At 45.2% G+C, this 27,381-nt stretch overlaps 1 protein-coding gene across 5 annotated transcripts in view; it reads left to right on the top strand.

Moving 5' to 3' along the window:
• The first annotated feature begins 6,632 nt into the window (after window positions 1-6,632).
• The window catches only part of HECA (hdc homolog, cell cycle regulator), a 79,090-nt gene continuing 58,341 nt past the window's right edge, over window positions 6,633-27,381 (top strand). For 3 of the 5 annotated variants that reach the window (XR_014691527.1, XR_014691528.1, XM_084514690.1), the window contains exons 1-3: window positions 6,635-7,123; window positions 21,228-22,268; window positions 25,399-25,553. Coding sequence is in view for 2 of the 5 variants with exons in the window: in XM_084514690.1 (XP_084370816.1) it covers window positions 6,859-7,123; window positions 21,228-22,268; window positions 25,399-25,553 (1,461 nt within the window). In the remaining 3 variants the exon portion in view is untranslated. Of the gene's footprint in view, window positions 7,124-21,227; window positions 22,269-25,398; window positions 25,554-27,381 lie in introns of all 5 variants that reach the window. The other 2 variants (XR_014691526.1, XM_084514691.1) reach the window with 1 other exon arrangement.

Genomic DNA, 27,381 nt, shown 5'->3' with positions numbered 1-27,381 from the left:
ACCCCCAAACCCAGATGTTTACACGTAGTTAGTTATGGCAGGAGGCTGACCCTGTGTCCCTACCCTCGGAGCCAGAGCCAGACAGCAGGGGTGGCAAATGCTTCCCCACTGCATGTTTTGAAATACATCCCTGTTTTTAAGAAGCAAACACCACAAGAGTAATCTTTGCTGATTCCTTTGCAATGGTTGTTGGTGTGGCACCATCCTGCAGATGCCAAGAAGACTTGACTGTGCATTGCTTGGGGCCTTTGTGAAAAATAGAATCCATTATTCAAGGAATGAGTAACAAGTAACAGCTTACAGATTACATATTGTGCTTTTTTTTTTCTTTTTTTTCTTTTTTTCTTTTTCGGGGGGGGGGGGGGGGAAGGAAGGGAAGGGGGGCAGGCTGTCTTGTTTTTGTTTTGTTAAGAAATGACCAGAAGAAATGCTAACAGAGACATGGAAAACCTTCCAGGTTGTGGATAATTTTGTGTGTTGCAATTTCCTACAATAAGGATATTTTTCACAGACACACAATATTCCCTTGGAAAATCTGTGAACTGCCTGTCATCTCAGCAATAACTATGTGAAATTGATATAATTTCCTCTAACTTCATCACCTACCCTCTTCTGAATAGCAGCGGTGAAGGTTACAAATGCCACCAATTTTCCCTCAGTAGTTGCAAAAGGCTTGAATGTGCTTCTCTGGAACTGGAGCTCCTGGGACTTAAAAAAATACTCAGGGCTTCGCAAGAGGCTCCATTCAGTCAGCTGCCACAAATCATTTCTGAGCTGAGGCGCTCATATTTTCTGATTAAGCCACTTTTCCCTGGCAAACTTCACTGACCAACTGCGACTAGAACAGCCTGCTCACCATTATTCCACATTAAGGAGAAAGATGCTTTGGGAAACACAGCTCTCATTGTCTTTAACATTGGAAGGACTCGTATAACACTACTTGGGAGAAATTATAAGAGCAGAAAAGAGAGAGCAGGTTGAAAAACCAATGTCATTTCATCTCTCACATCTGCCGTTGCATTTCTGAGTCTCAGCCAAGGCCGTGGAGGACAGGGGAGCTGCTGCGCAGGCGTTCCTGGGCAGGCACCGGGTGCTTCAATAACCAAGGATGGGAGGCGATGCCGAGCACTGCAGTGCCAGTGGAACCACACATGGGGACTGCAGAGGCAGAGGATGAGGGATCTGTTTGTCTTCTGCGGGAGGTTTTTTTTGAAAGAAAAAAATTTCCTGGAGCCTAGCAGTGACTTTTCAGCCACCTGGGTGAGTGGCATCCTGGTATCTGGATAGGGGAAAATGAAAACTAGCAGTAAAACAAACAGTTCAAATTAGACTATTTTGTCTCCTGCAAAGAACCTTTTATTATTTTTTTTTCTTGGTTATGAGTGGTTTTATTTGATCAGCTTGAAATTGGACTTGAGTGAGCATTTTAAAGTTGTGCAGGAGAACTGCAGAGGTCTGGGTTTGACTTTTCACTGTTTTAACCTTAATCTAATTTTTTCTTTGCTATCCTATGCTTCCACACAAGTGCCTAAATAAAAATTTTATAATGCAGTATATTTGTTTTGAGTATTTCAGGCAGGAAGATCACAAAATGATTCACAACCTCTTCCTATTAGCTTCCTTACTCTTTCTGACAGCCATAGAGTAGAATATGGCTTTCTCCCTATGTCAGCAATTTAAGTAAAATGGCACTATTTTATCTACTCCCATTTCCTGTCATTTGAGTCTCTTCTCAGAGTATGACCCTGATTTCAAGCATGTACTCTGTATCCATTGAGAAAGTTTTGCTTCCTCCTATACCATCGCGCTGATTAGGCACAGTCATTTATTTCTGTTATGGATACTTTCAGCTCATTTTTAACCTCAAAAGAGATTACATCAAGAATGAAATACCGGCCAATACCAGTAAAAACAAAATATACTACTTATGGGAATTTTTCTTCTCCACAGATGCAGTCTTCATACATTTTCCCAAAGTCTCTTGATCCTTTCTATGTACATCTTTTTTGAAGTACAAAAATGTGATAGTTCTGGCTACTGCAGCTGGGTGTGAAGGTGTTTTTTATGTTCCAAATAAAAAGTCAGTGTGACCAAACAATTTATGAACACCTGCAAATCAGTTAAGCCTAGGTCAGCTAGCCTTTTGTATAGGGAAAAGAATAAAATATCAAAAATTAAAACCATATAAGAATAAAAGGCTGTAAAGTTTTTTTTTGTTTGTTTGTTGTTGTTGTTTGTTTTTTTTTGTTGTTTTTTTTTTGTTTTTTCATGTATGAACAGCTGTAAGGTTAAGTTTTTCAAAATTTGTGCAAATACTGTAACTAGTTATCTGGCTTTTAAATAACACGTTTCAGAGTGAAATGGTCGGAACTACTCTGTGCACAACTTCTATCACCTTTAAGAAAAAAGGGTGCTTACTTCCTAATTATGGAAAACAAAATGTCTACAAAGGACTGGATCGTGGAGGGGGAATTCCTACTACTGAGTGGTATGGACAAATGTCAGAAAGCCACATCTCCAGGACAAACCCCAGCTGAGGATGCACAGTAAAGACCTGTGGAGCTGAGCAGAGCCAACTTGGTTTCACTGGATGGAGAGCATGGGTCCTTGTGGAGAGGATGGTGCAGACCACTGACCCCCACATAGGGACCACTTGCCCCCATGTGGAGGGACTTCCATGACCTGGTCTAAGTAGGAAAGTGCATGTGCCAGGGGACTGGGGCACCCTAGAAATTAGGCAGCTAAGTGGTAGCATCAGGAGAGTTGAGATGAGTTTACTAATTAAAACTTTGAACCTTCTCCTGCCTGACACTCCTGCTCCTACTCACTGGTCTGCCACAAACTTGTCCTAGGTCACAATTCTAGCTGACAAGTGCCTCAGAGCCACAGGAATTGCTGAATTCCCTAGACAGGTGTATCTACTTAAATCACAGAATGAAAATCACAGAATGAAATCTACTCAAATCACAGAACGAAATCGCAGAGTGGACCTGGGCTTGACCTGGAGGTGATACTTAGCCTAATGTAGACAAGAATACTGTTAGCCTTCTTAGCAGCAAGGGCCCATTGCTGACTCATGTTCAACCTGGTGTCCACCAGCACTTCTAGGTCCTTTTCTGCAGAGCTGCTTTCCAGCTGGGTGCCCCAGCATGTATTGGTGCTTGGAGCTGTTCGTCCCCAGGTGCAGGACTCTGCACTTCACAGAATCACAGAATCACAGAATCACAGAATTTCTAGGTTGGAAGAGACCTCAAGGTCATCGAGTCCAACCTCCAACCTAACGCTAACAGCCCTCCACTAAACCATATCCCTAAGCTCTACATCTAAACGTCTTTTGAAGACTTCCAGGGATGGTGACTCCACCACTTCCCTGGGCAGCCTGTTCCAATGCCTCACAACCCTTTCTGTAAAGAAGTTCTTCCTAACATCTAACCTAAAACTCCCCTGGCTCAACTTAAGCCCATTCCCCCTCGTCCTGTCACCAGGCACGTGGGAGAACAGGCCAACCCCCACCTCGCTACAGCCTCCCTTGAGGTACCTAAAAAGAGCGATAAGGTCACCCCTGAGCCTCCTCTTCTCCAGGCTGAACAAGCCCAGCTCCCTCAGCCGCTCCTCGTAGGACTTGTTCTCCAGGCCCCTCACCAGCTTCGTCGCCCTTTTCTGCACCCGCTCAAGCACCTCCATGTCCTTCTTGTAGCGAGGGGCCCAAAACTGAACACAGTACTCGAGGTGCGGCCTCACCAGAGCTGAGTACAGGGGGACGATCACCTCCCTAGCCCTGCTGGTCATGCTGTTCCTAATACAAGCCAGGATGCCGTTGGCCTTCTTGGCCACCTGAGCACACTGCTGGCTCATATTCAGCCGACTGTCCACCATCACTCCCAGGTCCTTCTCTGCCTGGCAGCTTTCCAACCATTCCTCTCCCAGCCTGTAGCTCTGCTTGGGGTTATTGCGCCCCAGGTGCAGGACCCGGCACTTGGCCTTGTTAAACTTCATGCAGTTGACCTCAGCCCATCGGTCCAGCCTATCCAGATCCTCCTGCAGAGCTTTCCTACCCTCAAGCAGATCGACACACGCACCTAACTTGGTGTCATCTGCGAACTTACTGAGGGTGCACTCGATGCCCTCGTCCAGATCATCGATGAAGATATTAAAGAGGACCGGCCCCAGCACCGAGCCCTGGGGGACGCCACTAGTGACTGGCCTCCAACTGGACTTGGCTCCATTCACCACGACTCTTTGGGCCCGGCTATCCAGCCAGTTTCTAACCCAACGAAGCGTGCGCCAGTCCAAGCCAAGAGCAGCCAGTTTCTTGAGGAGAATGCTGTGGGAGACGGTGTCAAAAGCCTTGCTGAAGTCAAGGTAGACCACATCCACAGCCTTTCCCTCATCCACCAACTTCTCGTTGAACTGCATGAGATTCTTGTCAGCCCACCTCTCTGAGGTCTCTCTGGATGGCTGCGTGACCCTTTGGTCAACCAGCCACTCCCCCCAGTTTCATGTTGCCTGCACATTTACTCTACCCCATCATCCAGACCCTTAATGAAGAAGTTAAACAGGGCTGGACTGCATCTTGACCCTGGGGGAAAAGGGACCCTACTCCCATTCCCATGGCACAGGTTTGCTCTTGTGGCTGGCCTTACACCTACGCTTAGCAATGCCCACTTTACACAGTCAGCTTGGAGACAACAGACCACTGCAGAGAAATTTCACCTGCTGATACTACCTAGGAACCCCCTTTGGCCTTCCTCCCATTGCTCACAACCCTTCTGCTCCTTGTTAACCCACATACTGCTTGGGTTCAGTAAGTTTTGCCATTTAGCTACAAATGTCTCTTCAGAAATTTTACCAAGAGGCCTTTCGCCCATGATTTCACCCTGAGGAGATCTCACCTACACGTGGCATGACTCGTGCAGGTACAAGGGCTGACTGGATCTCACCTGGCAAACCAGGAAGCCGAAATTTGCACAGCTGATGTTAGAGACATTATGTGGGTACCCAGGCACAGCGTTGCAGCAGTTACTCCTCCAGTGACTCTGAGGCACGGTGAGTGGCTGCTCCCTTGGCTCAAACTGGAACATTTAGTCTGAAACTCCACATGCACTCTGGGTATGAGAATAAGGCCCCAATTTCACTCCCATGGTTAGTTTTTATATTTTGGTTTTATAGGAACATGAAGACTTGGAAAGATTTCCTGATCCCTGTCATGGCAGGCAGGCAGGCACATTTACGAGACTGTGAGCACAGCAGTGGAACAGATCCATTTCTTTGTCTTGGAAACCTGCAGAACTAGGGGTGAGACCTGCTCTTGCCAAAATAAATGGAAATTCTGCTATTGAGATGACTGGTATTAGGATTTGCCCAAACTTGTAGCCTCAGAAATTGGCCACACTTTCTCTGTTCCTCTCATTTCTAGACAAAAATGCAATTTAGAAGCTTCAAAGCTGTGTGCTAAGGTAGGCAGGACCTTTAGCTACGGGAATACAAGATACTGCAAAGCAAATTACTTCAGAAGGTTTCCACCAACACAAGAAACTGCTTTAAAGTCTCTCTAAAATGTTGATGTCTGCAGGCAAAGAAACCGGGCCCTGTGACTACAAACTCTATTTGATAGCTGCTTCAAAGGGTATTTGAAAACACAGTGGCTAATTTTTGTGGTGAACTAAGGCACCAGCTGCAGGTACAAGGTGGTGCAGGAGGTTCGTCCAGCTTCTGGCAGGAGCATGTTTGGGAACTCTTTGACTGTAGATAAATCGTGACTTACAAAATGTGGCAACTTCGCAATGGACAGACCTCACTTACTACAGTTTTTGTCCTACCCACTCTGACTTAACCTCTGCAGCCCAGACAGCCCAGGTAAGCTCTTTTCTCTGCAGACGGGGCCAGCCACAGGCTGCTAGCTGTGCACGCCTCCATGAGGGCACATTCTTGCACGTCTGGATACTTCTTCCTCAAGGAAATCATGGAAACCTAATCTCTAGGATTTGGGTCAGAAGGAAAAAAGGTTAATTCACGTGCAAGGAAAAGCCTGCCAGGCTCAGAATAACTGTGCAGGATGGAGGTTGGTATGCTGATCTTATGGCAAGCTGTATTTTTTATTTTTAGGTTGGTTAAACTGGTAGCTACCTATGTGAGCACACCCACGGGCAGGCGATGTTTGGGAGTGGGGAGCCTCTGCTTGTCAAAGGCGTGCTGCGAGTGCTGTGCTTTGCGGCTGACTGGCAGATCTCGCCTCTCAGCGCAGGAATCTCGGGAATATTTGTTATCAATTTTATACAGTGCCTCCCACCGAGCCTGGACTCCAGCACCCGCCGAGGCTGCCGCCCCTCCACCAAGCCCCCTTCCAGCTCTGCATGAGGCGAGCGCAGCACTTTGACAGCCTCCCCCCAACTTGCTCCTGAAGGCTCCCCTCTGCCACCCCTCACCAGCAGTGAAATTCATTTCAGATCCTCAGCGCTGCGACGCTGCGAGGCTTCCCCCTCCACCCCCCTACACACACGACAGCATTATTTTGACAAATATTTTTATTATTTTTATCACTCCTCCACCTTCGGCGGACGTTTCCCCTCCCGACTCCCACCCCGAGGCCTGCCGGCGGTGGCTCAGGGCTCCACCGAGGAGAGGATCCAGGCCCCCCCCGCTCCCTCCGCAGCGCCGCCCCTGCCGCCGTGAGGCAGCGCTGAGCAGCGGCGGCGGCCGAGCGGGCCCCGCCTTCCGCCCTCCTCCCTCCCCCGGGCCCCACCGCCCACCGCGGGCGCGGCGCAGCGCAGGGCGGCCGCGGCGGCCCCGCCATGAGCCGGAGGTAGCGGCGGAGCCTTCCGCAGCCGCCGCCTCGCCTCGCCCGCCTGCCTGCCCGCCATGCCGAACCAGAAGGGCGGCAAGGGCAAGAAGAACAAGCGGGCCAACAGCAGCGGCGACGAGCAGGAGAACGGGGCGGCGGCGGGCGGCGGCGGCGCCGCGGCGGCAGCGGGAGGCGGCGGCGGCGGGGGCGGCGGTGGCGGCGCCGCGGCGGGCGGCGGGGCCGGAGGAGCGGCGGCGGCTGCGGGCGGCGGCGGCGGCGGTGGCGGAGGAGGAGGAGGAGGAGGAGGAGGAGGAGCGGCGGCGGGCGGCGACGCCAAGAGCGGTGAGCGGCCGGCACGGCCCCGCGGCCTCCTCCCGCCGTGGCGCAGGGCCCGGGCTGGAGGAGGAGGAGGAGGAGGAGGAGGAGGAGGAAGGGGGGCGCCGGGCGGTGCTGGGGGGCAGCGCCCGGAGCGGCCATCCCCGCTGTGTGCTGCCGGGGACAGCCCTGCTGCACAACGGAATTTAAGGCCAGAGCTGGGGGTAGGCTGAGGTTCCCTGTAAAGCCATAAAAGAAGATTCCCAACTCCGACATTAGCTCTGCGGAGCCCCCTCGTCTCCACTTCTCCCCCCCATCTCCCAAATCTAACGCTTTTTGAGGGGTCGGTGCGCCTGGCTCGGTGTTTCCTGGCAGGAGTTTTGCCTGGCTGCTGCTGGGCGGTGCTGGGGGTTCCAGGAATCCTACTGCGGGTGTCGAGGCGCCCGGTTCCCGCGTGTCGTTTAATGGAAACTTCTCCCTAGGAATATTAGCGATTAATCGTGCGCCGCTTCGGCCCGTAAGGGCTTGGCCAGGCTGCTTCTATGGGAATACTGCTTACTCCAGGGAGCCATGGGAGATGCTGAGAATTTCTTTTTGTCCATTTGTCCTGAGTGAGCAAGTGAAAAAAAAGAAAAAAAACACATAGAAATCAGCAAGAGTTGGAGGATTTCTAGAGCATTTTTATCGTGACTGCAGTCCGGTGCCATGTACTTCACAGGTAGCGTCTTGCACGAGACAGCATTAGTTGGTGTGTTGGCTTGTCTTTTGAGGTGGGGAGAAACGGTGTTCCCAATTTTTATCTCTAAAGCACAGCAGCAAATGGTGCGTACAGGTGCGGATGCTTTGTGGGGGGAGCACAAAGCTGTGTTGCATGTGCAGTTTCCATGGAAGGTGCTGCCAGTGAACACACGTATCTCTATGGCTTGCTGGTGGGACAGGTTTTCTGTCTTCATCTGTAAGGCAGTTTGTCCCAGGTGCCTTGCACATCCTTACTCTACACTAGCCAGACTCCTATGGAGTCAAAGTTGCATTTCTGAGAGGTAGCCTGAGATTGTAGAATGGGCTGGAAAGGACCTTAATGACCACCCAGTTCCACCCCCCTGCCATGGGCAGGGACACCTCCCACCAGCCCAGGTTGCCCAAAGCCCCATCCAGCCTGGCCTTGAACACCTCCAGGGACAGGGCATCCACAGCTTCTCTGGGCAGCCTGTGCCAGGGCCTCACCACCCTCTGAGTAAAGAATTTCCTCCTAAGATCTAATCTAAATCTCCCCTCTTTCAGTTTAAAACCATTTCCCCTTGCCTTATGTCTATCTGTAAAAAGTCTCTCTCCATCTTTTCTATAAGCTCCCCTTAGGTACAGAAAGGCTGTGATGAGGTCCCCCTGGAGCCTTCCCTTTCTCCAGGCTGCATGTCCCCAGCTATCTCAGTTGTTCTCTGTAGGAGAGGTGCTCCAGCCCTCTGACCATCTTTCTGGCTGTTCTCTGGACCCGCTGTTAGAGCAGATTAGAGCCCCACACCCATCTTGTGCTGGGAGCTCCAGACCTGGACACAGCACTCCAGGTGGGGCCTCAGAGGGGCAGAATAGAGGGGCACAATCACCTCCTTCCACCAGCTCTCACCAACCTCCCTCTGTTGATGCAGCCCAGGATGCAGTTGGTCTTCTGGGCTGCAAGCACTCACTGCTGGCTCATGTTGAGCTTTTTTGTCCACCAGAACCCCCATGTCTTCCTCTGCAGGGCTGCTCTCAGTGAGTTCTTCTCTTGGGCTGTACTCATGTCTGGGATTGCCCCGGCCCAGGTGCAGCACCTTGCACTTGGACTGGTTGAACCTCATGCAGTTCAGATGCTTTTTTATTCTCTCCCTTCCTGCTTCCTCATGACTTCAGTGGTCAGAAACATCTTTGTTTCTTTTGTTACCCCTGTGCTCCTTTGTTTTGTTGTCCTCACAACAGAGGTATGAAGTACGTTTTGGTATTTACGTGAAGCACCTGGTGAGCGCACCTGATCTGTGACTTGTCACTGTGTCTAGCTGTATCTTTCGTTTCAGGAACTCCTAAAGCCAGGAGGAGTAGGTGTGGCTGCTAGCTTTATTTTTACCTAGGTTACCGCCCGTCAGATAATCCTCAGCTGGAAGCTTCACAAATTGTGTTTTTACTGAGACGTCCAAAGCTTTCAACAGATTTGGTTTGGGAAATGAAAGAAAAAGTGGCTCCTGTCATGCAGCGAGGCTGGGAATCCAGTTCTCATGTGCAGGGAGAAGACTAGATGATGATAATAGGTTCCCTCGTGTCTGTAAAACTCATGAATCCGAAATGAAGCTGCGTGGAATAGCTGGGCCTTGGAGGCAAGTATCCCGTTACCAGACTGGAGATGTTTGTAAGAAGCTGTGTGCTTACAGTTAATTGATCACTAAGCAGTTTACCGAGGACACAGCCTACTGCAGCGAGTTGTGAGGTTAATAGAGTTCTGCTGTACACAGTCAACTCTCGATTATTCATGGGAGATTATCTGTGTTGAGGATTAAGTGTGCTGGGTGCAGGGAGGCTCTTCCCTGTGCTGCTCCTTGTGGGCCAAGTGAGCCTTGGCTTTGCATCATGATGTCAGTGTGACAGTCTAATGACGTGGTCACATCAGGACCCTGCTTCATCCGAGGAAGGGACAGTGATGCAGATTTATTTATTTATTTGTGTAAGTCCTCGTTGTTCTCTATGTGGTCCGTATATTGTTTCTACCTCCCATCCAAACGCCAGAATGAAACAGAAATTTTAACTTCCCCTGTGCTTCTCTCTGTAGCCAGGACTAGCAGTGCTGTGTTATGCAGATCTCCTCTTACAGCAGCCCTTTACAGCAGCAAGGTGTTGCTCCCTCTTACAGTTTGTCAGCCAATTTTTGGCATGGTGATTGAGAAACACAGATTGATCTTCTTCTGCCCAGGAGGGCACTCATTTGGTTTTGGTGGTGTTTTAATTAGTGCATGTTCACAGCTCAGACCGTGGTGGAAGTCAGCAGAAGGGTTCAGGCTTATGAGTCTGATTTTGGATGGTGGGGATTGAGAGGATGGGGCATAAATACTGACGGGATGTGATGACTCTTCTCCGTGTTGCACTGAAACTTTTTGGCAGCTATTCTGATGAAGTCCCCAAGGAGCATTTGCAGTCTGTAGCTGTGCCTTCCATTCCTCTGTTCCTCTTGCTTCTTTTCCTGTGCCTTTCCACCTCTTTTCCTGGAGAATTCCCATGCTTCCCTCAGAGCAAGGAGAAATTCTCCATATGACAGCCCAATCTTTCATGACCAAAGTGACATCTATATTCTGTGCTGAGCAAGGTGCAGGTCATGGTGGGCTAATGGACTAATTTACCAGTGTCAAAATGCACAAGGAAACTGAAGTTTGGTGTAATGGGAAGTCTCATTAGTTAGATTCCTGTCTTCAGAAGTAGAATTTTGTCTTCAGAGGGGTTGAATTCCAAATAAAGTTGTATTTTTTCTAGATAATTTTCTAGGTTAGTTTTCTTAGTCAAATTGGAAAATCTTAGCTATTATATAAAATTACATCGGTAGCTACCTTGGTTTATGCCTCAATGACTTCAGTCCTGTGGCTTACAGGAATCCCAATAGCAATAGTTGGTAATCTTCATCTGCAGACATAAATGAACGTGGGGAGGCAAGGTATTTTGTGGATCATTTGCTCTGAGCAGCATCAGAGGAAGGACCTTCCACAGGGCTTATGTCAGATGTGATGTTTCTGAATAGCAAATTCCTTCCCCATTTCTGCCCTGATGAGCTTGGGAACTTTTACTTCATTGGCTCCTGCCAGTTTACCGTTTATCCCTCTTATCCCATAAACTCCTTGATCCAGACCCCTCATACAGTTGTTTCTGTCCCTGAAATTCTTTCTTCCATCCATTTTATTTGCCTTGCATTCAGTTTTGGTCTCATTATCCAGTAGACCCAAATCCTGTTCCTCCTCTTGCTGGTCCCTACCATAACATCTTCCAGGTTTGTTCCCATGTCCTTGTCACTCCAACATTTGTTCTGTCCAGCATTGGTGCCATGAGAAGATGAGAGAAAAGAATAATCTGTCTGTCCACCCTCCGTGTCTATAGTTTTCCCCTTTAACAGGGGGTTCATTAGAGCTAGCTCAATTAAAGGAAAAAATAAAGTGGTGTAGCTGTCTCTAAATTGCCACCTCACAGTGTATTTGGTGTCATACTTTTTCCCACTGGCAAAGATGAGACCTTAAACTGCAAAACTGGCCTAGCTGGCGAATTGGTAGGCTGTCTAGTGGCATTGTCAGGGTGCAAATTTATGTAGGATCCTCGTCATGAAAGTCCTTCAGGGGAGGATAGGCAGTGGGGGAGCTGATGGAGGTGGGTGTTTTAGGTCCCGTTGGGATGTCGTTGTGCTGTGCTAGCTGAAGGGTTGTGTGAGCGGTGCCCATGTCGATGGGGCTGGGCTGCTTGGGTCCCTGCCGCACCTCCCGGTTGTGCTTCTGCCTTTACCGTCAGGAACCCCCTGTGGATCATCTTGCTGAGGACCAGACCCCAGAAGGACACAGCTAAAATTATAATGTGCCTTCCTCGTAAATGACTTGTCCCTGAGAGCTGTGCAGCAGGTACACTTCACGCAGTGGGCGGATTGGAGTATACATCTGCTCTGTACAATGTACTCTGTACCAGAGTGAGTTGAATATTTATAACTTCTCAAAGAAGAAATTCTCCAAGAAGCTTAAAAACTGTATTTTAGTATCCTTGTGCTCATATGAGATCTTTATGGAACTTTTTCCTAGGTACCTGGTTTTCAAATGGCCAGGTGGGCTTCTGCATACTCTTCGCCTGTGTTGTACAAGTTTGTAAGGCTTTGATTTACTTTCAAATAAAAATGTTAACATAATACAAGTGTATGGAGACAGCAAATCATTCAGTACTGTGGTGACTAATATATAGAAAGCTGTGACTAGCCAACCAGTAAGATTTCCAAAAAAAAACTTATATCCTGGAGGAGGGGTAGTTAGAGGGCCAGAAGATTTGTCAGTGCAATATTCAATTAAAAAATGTATTTTTAGAGCATGAATCACTCTAATATATGTGTGGATTAGTATTTGCTGATGAATATTCCCTGCTGCATATAACATCTAATTCCAGTTTGGCAGTCTAGTGATGTTGGGTGTTGGAACCTCCTTACTATTTAGCTTGAGGGAGGGAGTCCCATTGATACCGGTGAAGCCACCTGGAAAATTAGGTTTCTGTTTGGTTGCAGTGAGTGTCAGAATCTAATTCGTGCACACTTTGTAAAGGAGAACCATTTTTCTTCCTAATTCTGTTGAGTTCTTCTAACTGCAGAAATCAGCTGAATGCAAATTCCACTGTCTCGATCAATGCAAATTGGTTTCGAGAGCACTTTATCTTAGTTTGGGAATTTTTAAAGCTGTGCAGTTACATCCTTTTATGGCAAATGCCAGGCATTTGCAAATGGGATCGTGTCTATGGTGTTGCTGAATAAAATAAATATCCTTTCATATGAGCAAGTATGCATTTAATATATTTTTTTTTTAAGTTACTTGCTCTCAAAATGGGTATCAGGGCCCAACTGTGCTCTGTGTTCGTGTGATCAGTCAATCACTGGTTGAAGCGTAAAGCTTACATGAGTAAGGGTTACGCTCGATGTTTGTTAGGTTCCATGTGAGGAAACACAGTTTTTGAACTGATTGCTTCACTTTGTGTGTACTCATCCTGTTTCTTCCTCGTAGTGATCCAACAAGCAGTGACAAAACAGCTTCTAGTCCTGGGAGACGTCTGTAAGTTTTCTTCAGCCTTGCTTACAGCCTTGCATATTGACACATCCTTTGATATGAAAGTAGCATAAAGACTGGCAGGCATCCTTCCTTCTCTGCTTTTCTTCCTACAGCACATGCGAGGAAAAATAGAGGTAAACCTTGCATATAGCTCAGGGAAAGATAATCCAGCTAATCTTCGAGGTATCTGAATTACAACAGCATTAGTAGGGCATGGGCTTTCTTTAAACAGTTTTCATAGAAATTCAAATAATTTCAAACAGGCCTCTTGAAGTAGTAATCTAGTCACTGGAGTGGATAATTCCATTTTGAAAGCTGGCAGGATTTTGAGTGGAGCGCTCGCATTTCCCAGTAGACTTCAGTGACATTTATCTGGAGAGCATTCACTCTAACCTTTATCTTTCTCTCTCTCTCTCACGATGGCAGAGCCTTTCAGTCTTCCTGCCAGGGCTTGAGTGGGATATTGCTGCTGTTCCCGTCTCGAATGCTCGCTGGGAGAGGAGATAGCTCCAGTCAGAGCCTGGCTGCTGAGTGTGCCTGGCATTCCCTGGCTCCGCTGCTGTGCTGCAGGATACCATTTTGGGAGCGGCGTGCAGCTGAGGCCTCTGCGTGCTGCGCGGGTGCCAGAGGTGGCACGCAGGCCGGGCTGGGAGCCAGCACAGCGTTGTGAGAGGGACGTCGATTGGAAGTGACAGCTCCAGCCTCTGGAGCCGTCATCGCGCTGAGACGCTGGATGCAGCAGCTAGGGAGGCTGCGTCCCCCGCTTCCCACTGAGCTTCTACCGGTTGCTCAGCCTTTCACATGAGAGTAAAAATACTGTCCTGTTCAAACTGGGAAAGTATAGACCAGTGGTACAAACACCCCTAGACTTAAAGCTGGAAAAGATACCATTTGATTCAGCGTTTTGTCCCTTTACTGTTGTGCTTTTGGGCAGGGCCTCGTGGCTAGCTGGCTGATTCTGGGCAAATCCAGTCCACGTCTGTGCTTGGTATTAAGGCATCTACTTTCTCTCTTGCCACATTTATCCCTTTATTCCCAGCTTAAGGTGGAATTTGCCACTGAAAACTTGCTAGGGCAGGTGCATTCTAGTCTGCTTTAGTTATTAGGATATCTGTTTCATCAGACATGAGGGTGAGTTTACTGTAACGTTTCAAGGTATTGAAGGCTGTTGGAAGGCTACAGTAAAAGAATTTATTGGTGGAAATGCTTCGCTGTGAGGATGATTGTATGATCCAGGTGTGGACAAAGCGACAGCCAAGGTTCAGAAGACATTAAAGCCCACCACTCTTGGGATAATCACCAATCTCTGCATTCACCATGATAGAGGACACCGTAAACATCCACTTTACATGGAGCAGTGCAAGGAGTCTTCTTGACCTCAGCACAATTGCTTGTGGCACAGAGGGGACTGCTCCTTACCTGGCCTGGCGATGCCAACCCAGGATTTGTGTGGTAGGATCAGGAGTGTGTTGGCGTTAGTTGTCCTGGTGGGTCTGTTCTCCTTGGTATGGTGGACTGGTGATGCTTTCAGTTGGACTGAGGGTATACATCAAGTCAGGGCAGGATTTTTCCTATGCAGCAAGACTCTCTACATCCTGAACCAAAGCCAAAGCTGGCGATTGAGTTGTTCTGTGTTTTGATGACTAAATGGAAAGAATTGGCTAGGTTAGCTGGATGATGATAACCTTGCAGATTCTGGTGATTTCTTTAAGACCATATGAATTCTTATGATGGGTTTCAGCTGTGTAGGCAGAGTTGGTCCAGCTTGGAGCACAGATGGCTGTGCAAGCAAACTGCAGAGCTACTGTGCTGATGTGGGTGCCTCCCGTCCTTAGTTTGTATGGTTCTGCTCTTGATTTTCCTGACTTTGGTGAGGTGATGGCTGAACTGGGAGTGGGTGGTTGAGTGAGAGCCGTAGATAACAGCAACTGTGTATCATGTGCTAATCGCAGATTTCATAAACAGGCATTTGTTCTGGCTGTGCTTCAAGTTAGCAGGTGTTAATGTGACAGGTACGACTTCAGCCTTCATGATTTCCATTGCCTCTGCTTTGTGGTTAGGCCTTCCTCAGATTTTCCGGGGGAAGAAACTCCTTTGGAGGCTGGGCGTGAAGTCAGTGTAAGTGAAGTGCGTGGAGGTGGTTCTAGCATTTGCTGTACAGCCCAGGACTCTCATCATCTGAGTTTCCAGCTGAACCAGGGTTTAGTAACCCCAGCTTACCTGAAATCCTCCCTCGAGAAAGGGAAGGTGGTCACTTCATGTGACTACTCGCTTGTGACATCCTGCCCGTTGGGTGAGCTGCCAGGTAGAGCCAGGCTGCTTATGGCTTGTGTTCTCTTTTAGACCCTTTTTTTTCTCTTTAAGACCCTTCCAAGTGTAAATATTGACCACTGCTACTACACTGTGCCAGGTGAAATGTCAGCCTGCGCTGTCCTGCTCTGCTGATGGCTGAAGATGGACTTGTAGTGTTGGCTTTTCTGTCCAAGAATGTTACAGGGAGTCTCATGAGAGAAAAAGCCTGTGTTTTGGGTGGCTTAGCAGGTACTGTTGTCCTGTTTCTTCCCCGCCCTTCAAGAGAAAGTCTGGAAACTTTAATGTTAATCAGTCTGCGTAGATTGCCTAAGAAGTTTTGGATAGGTATCAGTCATCGTCAGTGAGCGTTTTCAATGCAAGCAGTGAGCCAAGCTGTTTTGAAAGACTTCTTGTACTGTTTTTCTGCTGCTATATGTTGTTGCTGCTGCTGCACTGAACATCCAAGCCTGCCTTTTGGATCCACTTGTGAAACATTTTTTCCCAGTGTATTCTTCCTGCTGCGTTCAGGCTTCTAGGAAGATGAGTGATCATTTCTGTAGTGCTGTATGATTTGTGCTGTTTAGCTCGTTATGCATATGGCAATACCCTTTTGTTACTTCTTGGTAATTTTTTGCATGTCAGATTATATTTCAGGGTTTACCAGAGCAAACACATTGGGCAATTAATACAAGTTTTCAGCCTGTTTCATTGCTGTTGTCTTTACTTTTTTTTTTTTTTTCTTTTTATAGTTGCACTAGCACAATAGTATTGCCTGACTTCAATTAAAATAAAGCTATCCTGATGGTAGGAGAAGCTCTCAAGATTCATGCAGGTGGTTGGTGGGGAGTAGCCGTCCACAGACAGGGCTCAACTCCGGTTCGGGCTGGCAGGGTGAACAATTTTTGGATGTGTAGGGTTGTGAAGAGAGCCCTGTTCATGTGAAGGTGGTAATGTAGGTTAAAGTGTAATGTATGTGCCCCACAGGTACCCTTTCTAGCTGAGGGAATGTGCTGGCAAAGTGTCCTTGGCATAGATGGTGAGGTGCTAGAGTGACGGTAGACCAAAACCAGGCTGTAGTAGGTGTCTTGCAGCTGACTCAGTGCCAAGACCTTAGCTTTTTTTTTTTTTTTTTAAACTACTTTTTCCCAGATCCGTAAAAACCTGTTTGCTCTCAGTTGCTTTACAATGATAATAGGACTGCCTCTTCCAGCAGCACCACACTTTTTCTTCCTCTGCCCCAGCCTTACACTGTTAATACCACCCCTGAGCTTCACTGGCACTCCTAAGTGTGTGGGGGGGGGGGGGGGGGGAGCTGAAACCTACGCTGGCGAGTACAGGAAATAATTATCTGTTTCTGTTCACTGACTGAAAATCTCTGGTGCTTGCACAATGGGTAATGTGGGAACATGGGGGGAAGAGCAAATTTTGCTTCAGGCATCTGCATTTAGGATTCAGAACAAATGAGAGCAGTCATGAAACTGAGGCCGTAGAGTCATTGCGTTTGGCTTGCTGGTTGCGCCTTTGGTTTTCTGATGGGTGTGTAAACAGAAGTAAACAACATTCTCCTCCATTTACTTCACCAGAGAGACGTTCCTCAGACAGTTGTTATTCTGCTGCTTTCGTTAGTGTCATTGCATGGCAAGGGTGGCCTTCATATACTGTATTAAAGGCTTTTTGTTAAATGTAGAAACAGGTTGATGCCTTCCATTTTGAAGGACATTTATCTCAATCCTCTGTTTGTGTTTCTGACTTCTGCTGATGTTTAAACCTGAACAGAAAATCTGAGAAAAAGCCAAACACCCAGGCCAGCTCCTTGCAGTCTTCTTTCATGCTCTTGTTTTTGAAAGAAAAGTTAATTTTATGGCAGTTCTGTCAAAAATACAACCTTGTTTAAGTAGTCAGATATCTTTGCTTAGATGTATGTTTGTTTGGAATATTATTTCTCATTTCTATTTTAGAGGGCATGTATGTGCTGCTCCATACACCGAGTTTCAGAATTACTGATCAAAATCACTACAGAGGAATATGAGAAAACATCTATTGTGGAACCGTAACTTCTTGGACAAGTCATTGTGCAGCTGTGGTTCCAAATCAGCAGCCTTTCTGCTACAGCAGGACACTTGTGTCTAAACACCAGAGCTGTTCTGCTGCACAAAGCTACCTGCTGCCTTGTGTTGTTCTCTCAGGCTCTGAAAGACATCTTGAAACTGAAAGGTAAAATAGAGGTACTTTTATGGTCAGTGAGGCTTTCTTTCAAAAGGGTCTGCTAGGAGAATGGATGCTTCTCTGATACATGTTAGCCTTTAATTTTTCCTGAAGTTTATTTTTTGTAACTTTGGAAACCAGAAATCTGATGAAGTGTTAGGTACTTGGAGTCCGGTTATATTTAGGTGACAAATCAGCTTGGGGCTGCCATGTGTGGATGGGCAGTTTGGCTCACGTGAAATTCTCTTTACACAGAAGAGGCTTATTGTGGGTCGCTCTTGGCAGTAACTGAAGTACAGTTACCATAAAACATGAGTGCAGTGATCTTACCTCTGTCTTTCTGAGGAATAATCTTAAAAATCATTTCTAATTGATAGGAACTAGAAGGGCTTGATAACGAGAATGTTTAAAGTTCTGTAATTCTGTAATAAGTGCTTAGTCTCATTTATAAAATGTTGATGAAATAACGCAGAGCACTTTGAAGGGTGTGAATTGATGGGAAGAGCTCTTCACATTTGCTAGTGTGGATCCCATACTAAGTAATCTGAATGCTGGTGTTTCTGCTTCTACGAATTATCTGTAATTTTGGTGCCACTGATTAGCAATTTGGTGGGGTCTTCTGTGTGGGATAAGACTCTTTGTTTGCTCTGTTGCTGTCTTCTGGCTATCCTACGCTTGCTTCTGCTATGACGGTTGTGTGACCAGCTAATTTACATGGAGTGGGTAGAAGATGAGGTGAGGAAATGTCTGATAAAGTTGTTATCTAATTAACTTAAATATGGAAAAAAAGGCATTGCTGTCCAAAAACAGAATGTTTTTCTTCCTCATAGTTATCATAGGTAGCAAATTCTTAGGTAATCTGACAGCTTTAAGTTCTCAAGGAAGAGCTGGAGAAGATCACATTTCACAGTCCTGGTGATGGACCAGTACAAAGGGGAGGAATCTGTTGAAAGTCACACTTTAAAAGAGCCTCTAGACATACAGAACATTATAGTAATCAAATAGTTGTGAGTACATTGAGGGGAATACACAGACTGGTTTGTTTGTTTCCCTGCATTTCAGCCACTTTATTAATCTAATTTCTTGTCCACATGACAAAGAGGCAGTAAACTTCTTAGAGGGTTAGAGATCAAGTATTTTTTTCCATCCAAAATCAGGACCGTGTTCAAAGTCTCATTAATGAAATGCTTTTGTTTTCTAGTCGGTTAACTATGCTGGTATGGATGAACAAGTGCAAAGTCTTTATTCTTAACTGGAGGTTCTCTAGACGTGGCTGTGTAGTAACTCCCTGGGCTGTCAGCTATAATTATATGCACGACTGTTAGAACATTTACACTCTGAAACACAGGGGGAGCATAAGTGGATTGTTGGCATGTCCTTTCTTCCTGCCTTCTGTCAGTGGTGGCAATGAATATGGGCCGGAATAGATAAATGTGGGAAATGCATAGTGAGAGCTGTTCGTAGTGGTACCTCTCATATCTTGCAGCACATCTGACTTTCGATGAGGAGCTTTGAAAGGTTTCAATTTAACTGACTTTTCGGAGATAAACTGCATCAGATGCTACTATTGCAAACTATGCTTTCAGATCCTAAGTATGATAAAAGAACGGCAAATAGCGAAAAACTTTGCAGAGATGCTTGGTGTGGCGTGGTGTGACTTGAATCAAAGGTAACGGCCTGGGAGAATGGATGGAGAACTCTGTGAATTGGTAAAATGACAGATTTTGACTCCAAGTAGATAAATTACTCACTTTTGCATTTAGACAGTGACATTACACTCAATAATACAGAGTAAAAACACGGAGGAAAAATTAGTCATTGGTTGCCAATACAATTCATACCTCTCAGATGACATCCCAAAGCCTGTGTGTTCTCAGCATGCCTTTTGGAGACCTGAGACAAGCAGCAGGAATATCACGTTGCCTCTATAGAAGGAACTTCCCAAAAGTCCCGAGGCAATGCTTCTCTTACCTAGCATGTTCTCTCCAGTTTGGTAACCTGTCTTCTTTTCCTTTTGAATGACTGAACGAGTCAGTATTTTGAACTGAAACAGGCTTTTTTTTTGCTTCAGGAGAATGTTCTTGGGAATGCACCTTTGTTGCAGTTTATAGTCAGTCCCTGAAGGAAGGGTATTGCGGCGAGTTCTCCTTGCAACTGTGCTGTTTCTGGTGTGTGAAACAGAGGCAGAAAAATGAGTTGAGGATGTAGCACGTTCCAGGGGATGGCTTGGGAGAATTTTCTTGTACTCCTTGTGCCCGCGTGTTCTGGGTAAATAAGTTTGAAGAACTTCAGTGGTCTTGAATTTACTGAAGGTGTTTTGTTTGCTTGCTTGCAGAATTTTTGGAAAGGGGCAAAAACAGTAGCATGCCAATGACCTGTTGCTGCAAAACCTACTTTGTGTTGCTGCTGTGTGCCTGTTATTTAATGTCTTGAATACCAGGAAAGGAAACAGCATAAAACCTGTTAGCTTGGTGCAAATTATGTTGTATTATTCATTCAAGCAGTGATGAGCTGGATTAAGAAGAACACAATTGAGTTTTCTTTTCCCTGTTCATCAGGTAGAAGCTTGAAATCCTAAGGAAAAAGACACAGTTGGCAGCAGACTCTTGTGATGAGGCTCGGTGTGTCTCCCTTGCAAGTCCTGGAGCTCTGAGCAGGATTCGGGAGCTCCTGGCAGCTTTTTGCGCTGGGTGAGGCAGCACTTGACCGGGGAAAACCCTAAAGAAGTGTGTGATTGTTTGAATGCAGTAATGCAGAGGTAAAAAGGCAGCCTGCCAGTCCTATTGGAGCGGTGTCTTTTGAGGAAGTAAGACGTTAGAAATACACAGAAGAAATCTTGGTAATATTTGACTAAGCATCTGAGAACCTTGTTTTGGAGTGGGAATTAGACTCACTTAAGATCCAGTGGAAAGTTCCGATGAGAATTTCCTTTTTTTTTCTTTTTTTTTGTGCCTTGCAGCTACACCAATGCAGTCAGAAATTGGAGTAGTTTGTGATCTGTGGCACTTAGGTGAGGGAGGGGAAAATGTCCTTGGTCGTAAATACAGAACATCTTTGTGTAGGTGATACTGTTACAGGGAGAGAACTGAAATACTCTGTTCTTTGCTCAAGGATATAGCAAAGGCTGCTGTTTTGCTGATAAAAGACCACGTGGCGTTTGGTCTTTATCTGTGTTACAGAACTATTTGGTTTGTGAAATTTATCTATCAGGTAGGTCAGTAATGGTGGCATATCCTGTGTTTGCCTGAAAACATAACGAAGGGCCTCCTTTTTGTACAAGAAACATGATCTGTTTGTCTCGCTGTTCAAAGTCCTCTGCTTCCCGCTTCTCTCCCTATCCATCGTCCCTTGCTCAGTCCCAAAGACAAGATCAATTCCTGCCTCTCCTTATGATCACAAAGCCCAGTTGTATATCCTGCTTGTTTTTCAAACAAGCACTTCTATGTGTTCTTCCCATGTTGCCTCTCAGGCTTCAAAGCAACCCTCCAGAAATGTCCACAAAGCTTTCTCCTTACTTCTTAATGCTTGGTTTGCAGCAGTGTCCACAGAGCCTCGAGGAAGGTTAAGACTTCTGAGGTGCTTTGGCTTTGAGTGCTGAACAAGCTGTGTTGTCTTTTTGTTTTCTTCTTCCTTCATTGCTTAAAAAAAAAAAAAAAAAAAAAAAAAGAGCTATAGCAAAGATTATTTGTTATTCTGACCCAGACCTAGTGCTTGTGGGCTCTTTGATAGTACGGATCATGCATAAGAACTCTTGTTTGTATTTGGCACGACATTTAAACGAGTGGTGTGATGTGCAGGCCAGGAGCAGCCTGTTATTAATCTGTCTGCTTTATGTTCCACAGAAGCCCCTTGTGCTACTCCACTGATCTGCAGCTTTGGAAGGCCAGTGGACCTCGAGAAGGATGACTACCAGAAGGTCATATGCAACAACGAGCACTGCCCTTACAGCACCTGGATGCACCTTCAGTGCTTCTACGAGTGGGAGAGCAGCATTCTGGTCCAGTTCAATTGCATCGGCAGAGCGAGGAGCTGGAACGAAAAGCAGTGTCGCCAAAACATGTGGACAAAGAAGGGATACGACCTCGCGTTCCGCTTCTGCTCCTGTCGGTGCGGGCAGGGTCATTTGAAGAAAGACACTGACTGGTACCAGGTGAAACGAATGCAGGATGACAAGAAGAAGAAGTCTGTGTTGGAGAAGAGCACGGGAAGGTCTATGGCGGAGTCAGCAGAGGAAGCCAAAAAGGGCAGGCCAGCCAACAAGCCGCAGAAAGGCTTAAGTCACGACATCCAGCGAAGGCACTCGATGGACAGGCAGAACTCCCAGGAGAAGGGTGTCATAGGCGGGAGCTACGCGGTTCGCTCCCCGTGCGTCTCTCCCGGCCAGTCCCCACCCACCGGCTACTCGATTCTTGCCCCCACCCACTTCAGCGGCCCCCGTTCCTCGCGGTACTTGGGAGAATTCCTGAAGAACGCCATTCACCTGGAGCCGCACAAGAAGAACATGGCCGGTGGGGGCATGTTCAGGAACGCGCACTTCGATTACGGGGCAGCCGGTTTGCAAGCACATCGATCGGGACACTTCGACGCCCCCGTGCAGTTTCTGAGAAGGCTCGACCTGTCTGAGCTTCTCACTCACATCCCCAGGCATAAATTGAATACTTTCCATGTGCGAATGGAAGATGACGCCCAAGTGGGCCAAGGGGAGGACCTGCGGAAGTTTATTCTTGCTGCTCTTAGCGCCAGCCACAGGAACGTTGTAAACTGTGCGCTGTGCCACAGGGCACTGCCAGTGTTTGAACAGTTTCCGCTGGTGGATGGAACCCTGTTCCTTAGCCCATCAAGACACGATGAAATTGAATATGATGTTCCCTGTCACCTTCAAGGTACAGGTTGTCTGTCAGTCATGCTAGGTTTCATTCTGTGATGGGACTGCTTCCTCTTCCATCTTTCCTCACCCTCCCCCCATTTTAGATTTTCATCATGATTCTGCATTTCTGAGCAGTTTTGTAAAGGCTGGAGTCACATCTAGATTATGGTGTGGGTCAGGCTGAAATGGTTAGGAATGAATTACAAAAAGCAAATGTGTAGAAAGATCCATGCCTTGCTTTTGGTTTTAATAACCAGCAGACATTTCATCTAATTTCTAAGTAGACTATAGCCACCCTGTTCTGCAGTGTGTACGTACTGATTTATGTGTTGTGAGTTTTGCTCCAAGACATACATCAGCCTTTTAAACAACTTTTTATGTTAAGCATGCTGTACTGCAGCATCAATGAAAGTCATATTTGTATCACCACTTGTGGCTCTCATCTGCTTTCAGCCTAGAGAATATCAGTTTCATTTTATTGCACATAGTGTTTTGTGTTGTTTGTTTTTGTTTGTTGTTGTGTTTTTTTTAACATGGCAAGGACTGTAGTTTGGCATGTGTTAGTGCAGTCCTGGCAAAGACTATTTCTGTGGCCTGGAGAAATTAGACAGTGAAAGTAAGCTTTTATTATGCTGGGATGAAGTGGCGTTGAGGTAGTGGGGGCTTTAGATTTGGTCCCAAATTGCTGCCAGTTTGAGCAGCATCCTGACCATGTCCCAGCTCCCTGCTGAGCTGGGAGCAAGGCATGTATCATTTTTCTTCTCCTAGAGCAAAAAAAACAAAACAAAGCAACAACAAAACATGAGCTGGGATGAGCTTCAGCTCTTCCTGAGAGGTATGTCTGAAACTAAGTGATCAAGGTGGTACATGGCAAAACACATCTGTTCTGCAGTCTGCTGGCAGCCAGCATGGCTAACATAAGCCATAGAAACTATTCCTAGGTTGTTTTTCAAAAACATAAACTTATATGTTGAAAAGTGTTATGGGAATGCATTAGCAGGAGGTATTTTAGCATTTAAGTTTCTCTCCGTTCCATAAATTTGTTATGTTTCATGCATGGTTATAACATCTATTATGTAACATTCCTTTGCTCAACAAGCTTTGTATTTTTTTCCTTTATTTAAATCATGGCGTGCTAAGTCACTGAACTGTATTCATGCTAACATTCTTGTTTCTGTCTTACCTAATGTATTTTCGAGGGGAAAAAGTGACAGACAAACATACAAGCTGAAAATTCTCCAGGATAAACAGAATATACCTGTGTGAGATAACCGTGCTTGTTTGCTTCTGTGAGGAGGCATACACAACATGCTTGTGATCTTATCAGCGCTAATAGATGGTTTAGTAATAGTGAAACTTGCCACTTCTTATTGTTTGCCACTAAGAATGAAACTGCTGAACTATTTTTTATTTTATTTTTTATATTTTAGTTAATTGCTTCTTACCCATTGGATGATACACCTGAAAAACTTGCTCAGACAACGTGCTGTGAATAATTAATTGTTAAAATTTTTACCTCCTTGTCCTGGGTAAAAGGGTTTATTATCAGGAGTATGCTTTGAAATGAAATTACGCTTGAAAGGGTGCTGTTTCAGGGTGTTATTTTCTCTTCAGTAATGAAAATCACTTCTGATATCTTAAACATGCCTGGTAAAAGGAGTCTCATTTCCTATATAGCAAGGATTGTGAAAATCAAGTGGTGGGGAAATGTAGCATCTTAATATGCAGAAGCAGAGAACTTCAGTTCAGGAAAATTATTTGTCTTCCTACTCAACACAAAGCTTTAGCACATGGAGTTATTTGAAAGGCTCCCATCTCTTGTTGTTCACTTTAGAAACAGAGCTTATTATATTTGCTCTTCAGTCTCGTCACATCACATTCTCTAGAGCTGAACAGCCTGATGTGGAGTTACTGAATTTATCAGCTCATACTGGCAACTATATGGTTTATATATATTTTAGGTAGAATCTGATTTTCTTTCTCATTTTTCTAAAACAATCGGCTTAAAAAAGAAAAGTTAATAAACAATCTGTTATCTTTAAAGTACCTAGTTACTAGTCAGCAATTTTTAATATTTTATTCCATATATCTAGAAAAAAGGTACACCATGTGTGTGCTCCTTAAATTACGAATTGTGATGTGTGCAGGCCTTTGGTGCTGAAGGGCACAAATCGTAATCCAAGATAAGCACAGTCTTGTTTGTAACTACATTACTTCCTAACTTTTTCTTGTATAGCAGTGCAAAACCTGGTATACTACAGAATTATACTCTGCATCAGTCCGCCTAAAGCCCACTAAACAACTAGCCACTACAAATCAGGCTTAATCTGGATAGCAGATCTTTGTAGTTTGTGCAGGGCTTTTTGTTTTGTGGGAAATTTGCATGTTGGATTTCAAATTGTTGAGTTCAGTGACCTTTTTGTGCAGAAAGTATTTCATGTTGAAGTCTGAACCACTTGATTTTTACAGAAGGCAGTATAACTCAGCTTTTGAAATCATTGTTTGTGCAGAACCTAAGTTCATGGGAGAGCTCGATAGATTCATCGTTCTGTGTGGCATGATAAAATTGTATGTGTAACATATGTTTTCAAATATAGTTACTGCAAATGAATCAAGAGGAAAAAGTACAGGAAAGAAAGTTCTTCTGGCTGTTACTTTTTTTCCGTGAAGAGTATTAGGTTCTTAGTTACCTGTTTGCTGGAAGATTTTGGCAAGTTGTTAGATGAGTCTTATTAAAAAGCTTCAACACTTCTCCACTTCTTCTGTCAGGTGGGGATGAAGCTAGGGTAGTCGTCTTCATGTAAAAATGGCAGCTGATCACATAGCTTAATTTGGCATCTGCTCATGTAGCTTAAGCAACTTCTTTTACAAAATACTTTGCTAAGGTCTACCAGCAACTAAAGGAATGGGGTTTAGAGTGGGCAGGATGATGACTGATTCCTGAATTTTGCATTAATGGAAAATAGCTTCAGTTAAGTCCTATGTGTTTGTGATTGAGAAATATTTTTTACTTATTGTTCACCCTTTTCAAAAAGATCTTAATAAGGTGTGATTTGTAACACTAAAGGGCAAATAACACATTGCAGGAAATGTCTGTTTTAATCTTCTGTTACAGTCTCCTTAAGAAGTGTGTTTCCTGTCCACAGGAAGGCTTATGCATCTCTATGCTGTTTGTGTAGACTGCTTAGAAGGGGTTCACAAAATTATCTGCATTAAGTGCAAGTCCCGATGGGATGGAAGCTGGCATCAGCTGGGAACTATGTATACCTACGATATTCTGGCAGCATCTCCCTGTTGTCAGGTCAGTATCCTCGATAAGTAAGATTCCTAAGGTGAGATTCCAATTGATGATAAATAAAGCAAAGGTTTGTGTTTCTCTCCTCCCTTCCCTTCCTCCATCCTTCTTTTTCAGCCTATGCGTGTAGTATAAGAAAGCAGAGCTCATGTCCCTTTATCTTAATTTACATAGCATGAAGGCCTATAGCTAGACAAAAGCTAATGTAACAGTCGGTGATTACGTTTTTTTTTTTTTAATTAAAGCCCCTTTAAATGCATTCACAATTAAAGCTGGTGCTTGGGATGATCATTAGGCATTACCTTTGGCATCAGGTAAAATTCTAGTAGTATTTTAATAATATTTGCACATTTTTTTAGCAGATGATATGTGCATTCAAGGTTCTTCTAGTTGCTTGAGTTGAGTTCTGTCATAAGATGATCATTGCAAAAAAGATGAGGAAATCTAAAAGTCTAAGAGTCTTTGTGTTTGGAGATTACCCATCTCTCCTTAATCTTTGCTGCAATTGACTGTGCTGATGGTACTCTGCTACAGCCTGAAGAAACCTAGCTTTCATTAAGTGCTCACCTCATTTATATCTTGCGTGGGAAAGAGCCTCAGTTTACTCCAAAGTAGGTACATGCCTGATGCAGCAGGACCATCAGCAGTATTCAAGACGTTTTTCTGTTTGAGGTCTCAAAGCTCAGCAAAGTTGTGTTGCGGAGGTAGGGGTGACCCATTGTAGGCAGTCGTGTGAATAGCACCAGGTGTTGTTTTTGTAGGTGCAGCTCAGTGGTTCCTTCTGGCGTGTCAGAAGGCAGTGGCTGGCTCCTGACACGCAGGGTTTGTAACGGGGTTAGAGCAGGTGTTCCAAGAATGGTCACTTCATGGTTTTGTGAATGCTTTCCATAAAGATTTGCAGTCTCTTAATTTCTTAAGATTAAAAATTTCTAAGCTCTAGCAGTGTTAGTTCTGAGTGAGGCTTAAAAGGAAGACAGTTGCTGCCCTTGAAGATGTGGCAATATGAGAGCAATCTCTAATAGAGCTTTACCAATATGTGACACACTGTTTAATTTTAAATTTAACATATTTACCAAGATGTGTTGATCACAAGACAAGTGGAGTTGCTGGTACTGGATAAAATTACATTGTTAATGACTGCAACAAAAGGCAGAGATGCCTCCCTTTTTGTGCCTCTTGAGATTGCAGCTTTTTTTAAATAGGGACTTTTAAAGATAAAACACAGATGCTAACTTACTAGCTCTGTAAAATTCAGGAAATTTAAATCTGAATTGCTTCTTTTGAATGTACAAGACAGGAATTAAGGTCTCATTCTAAAAGAGTCTTAATTGTATGATTAATGGACAGTATGACAGTACAGGGTAAATAATAGATCTGAATATAAAACCACTAGCTTCAGCTACTGATTGCTGGGTAATGTGTGTCATTGTTTCACTGGTATTGTTACAGATGATTCTGCATATAGAGGAATGACATTTAAATATGGTATATAATTTAACTCTGAATTGCCTTGCTAATTTCTTGTTTTGAATAATTTTATACCTTATTTCAAAATATTTCATTATACTTCAAGAATATGTGTATAGGATAATGAACTACATCCACTGTCAGGTTGATGGCAGCTAGGTGGTGGGCTGGACACCAGCAAGGGGAAAACCCACATTTTAAGAAAATCACCATAAATCTATGCCCCATTAGACTGCATTTCTCAGAATTTCTGCTTGTCAAGCAAAGCAGCTATCTGTGGACTTCATGCTTTGCTTCTTTTTGAGTCTTGTCTCAACAGCAGTAGTACTTTAATAATTGCTTCCTGTCCTCCTCCCAAGAAAATCCC

The sequence above is a fragment of the Aythya ferina genome (genome assembly GCF_964211825.1).
Source record: "Aythya ferina genome assembly, chromosome: 3".
Classification (NCBI taxonomy): domain Eukaryota; kingdom Metazoa; phylum Chordata; class Aves; order Anseriformes; family Anatidae; genus Aythya; species Aythya ferina.
Note: the sequence above shows the minus strand (reverse complement) of the source record. Positions and strands in the feature narration are given on the sequence as shown.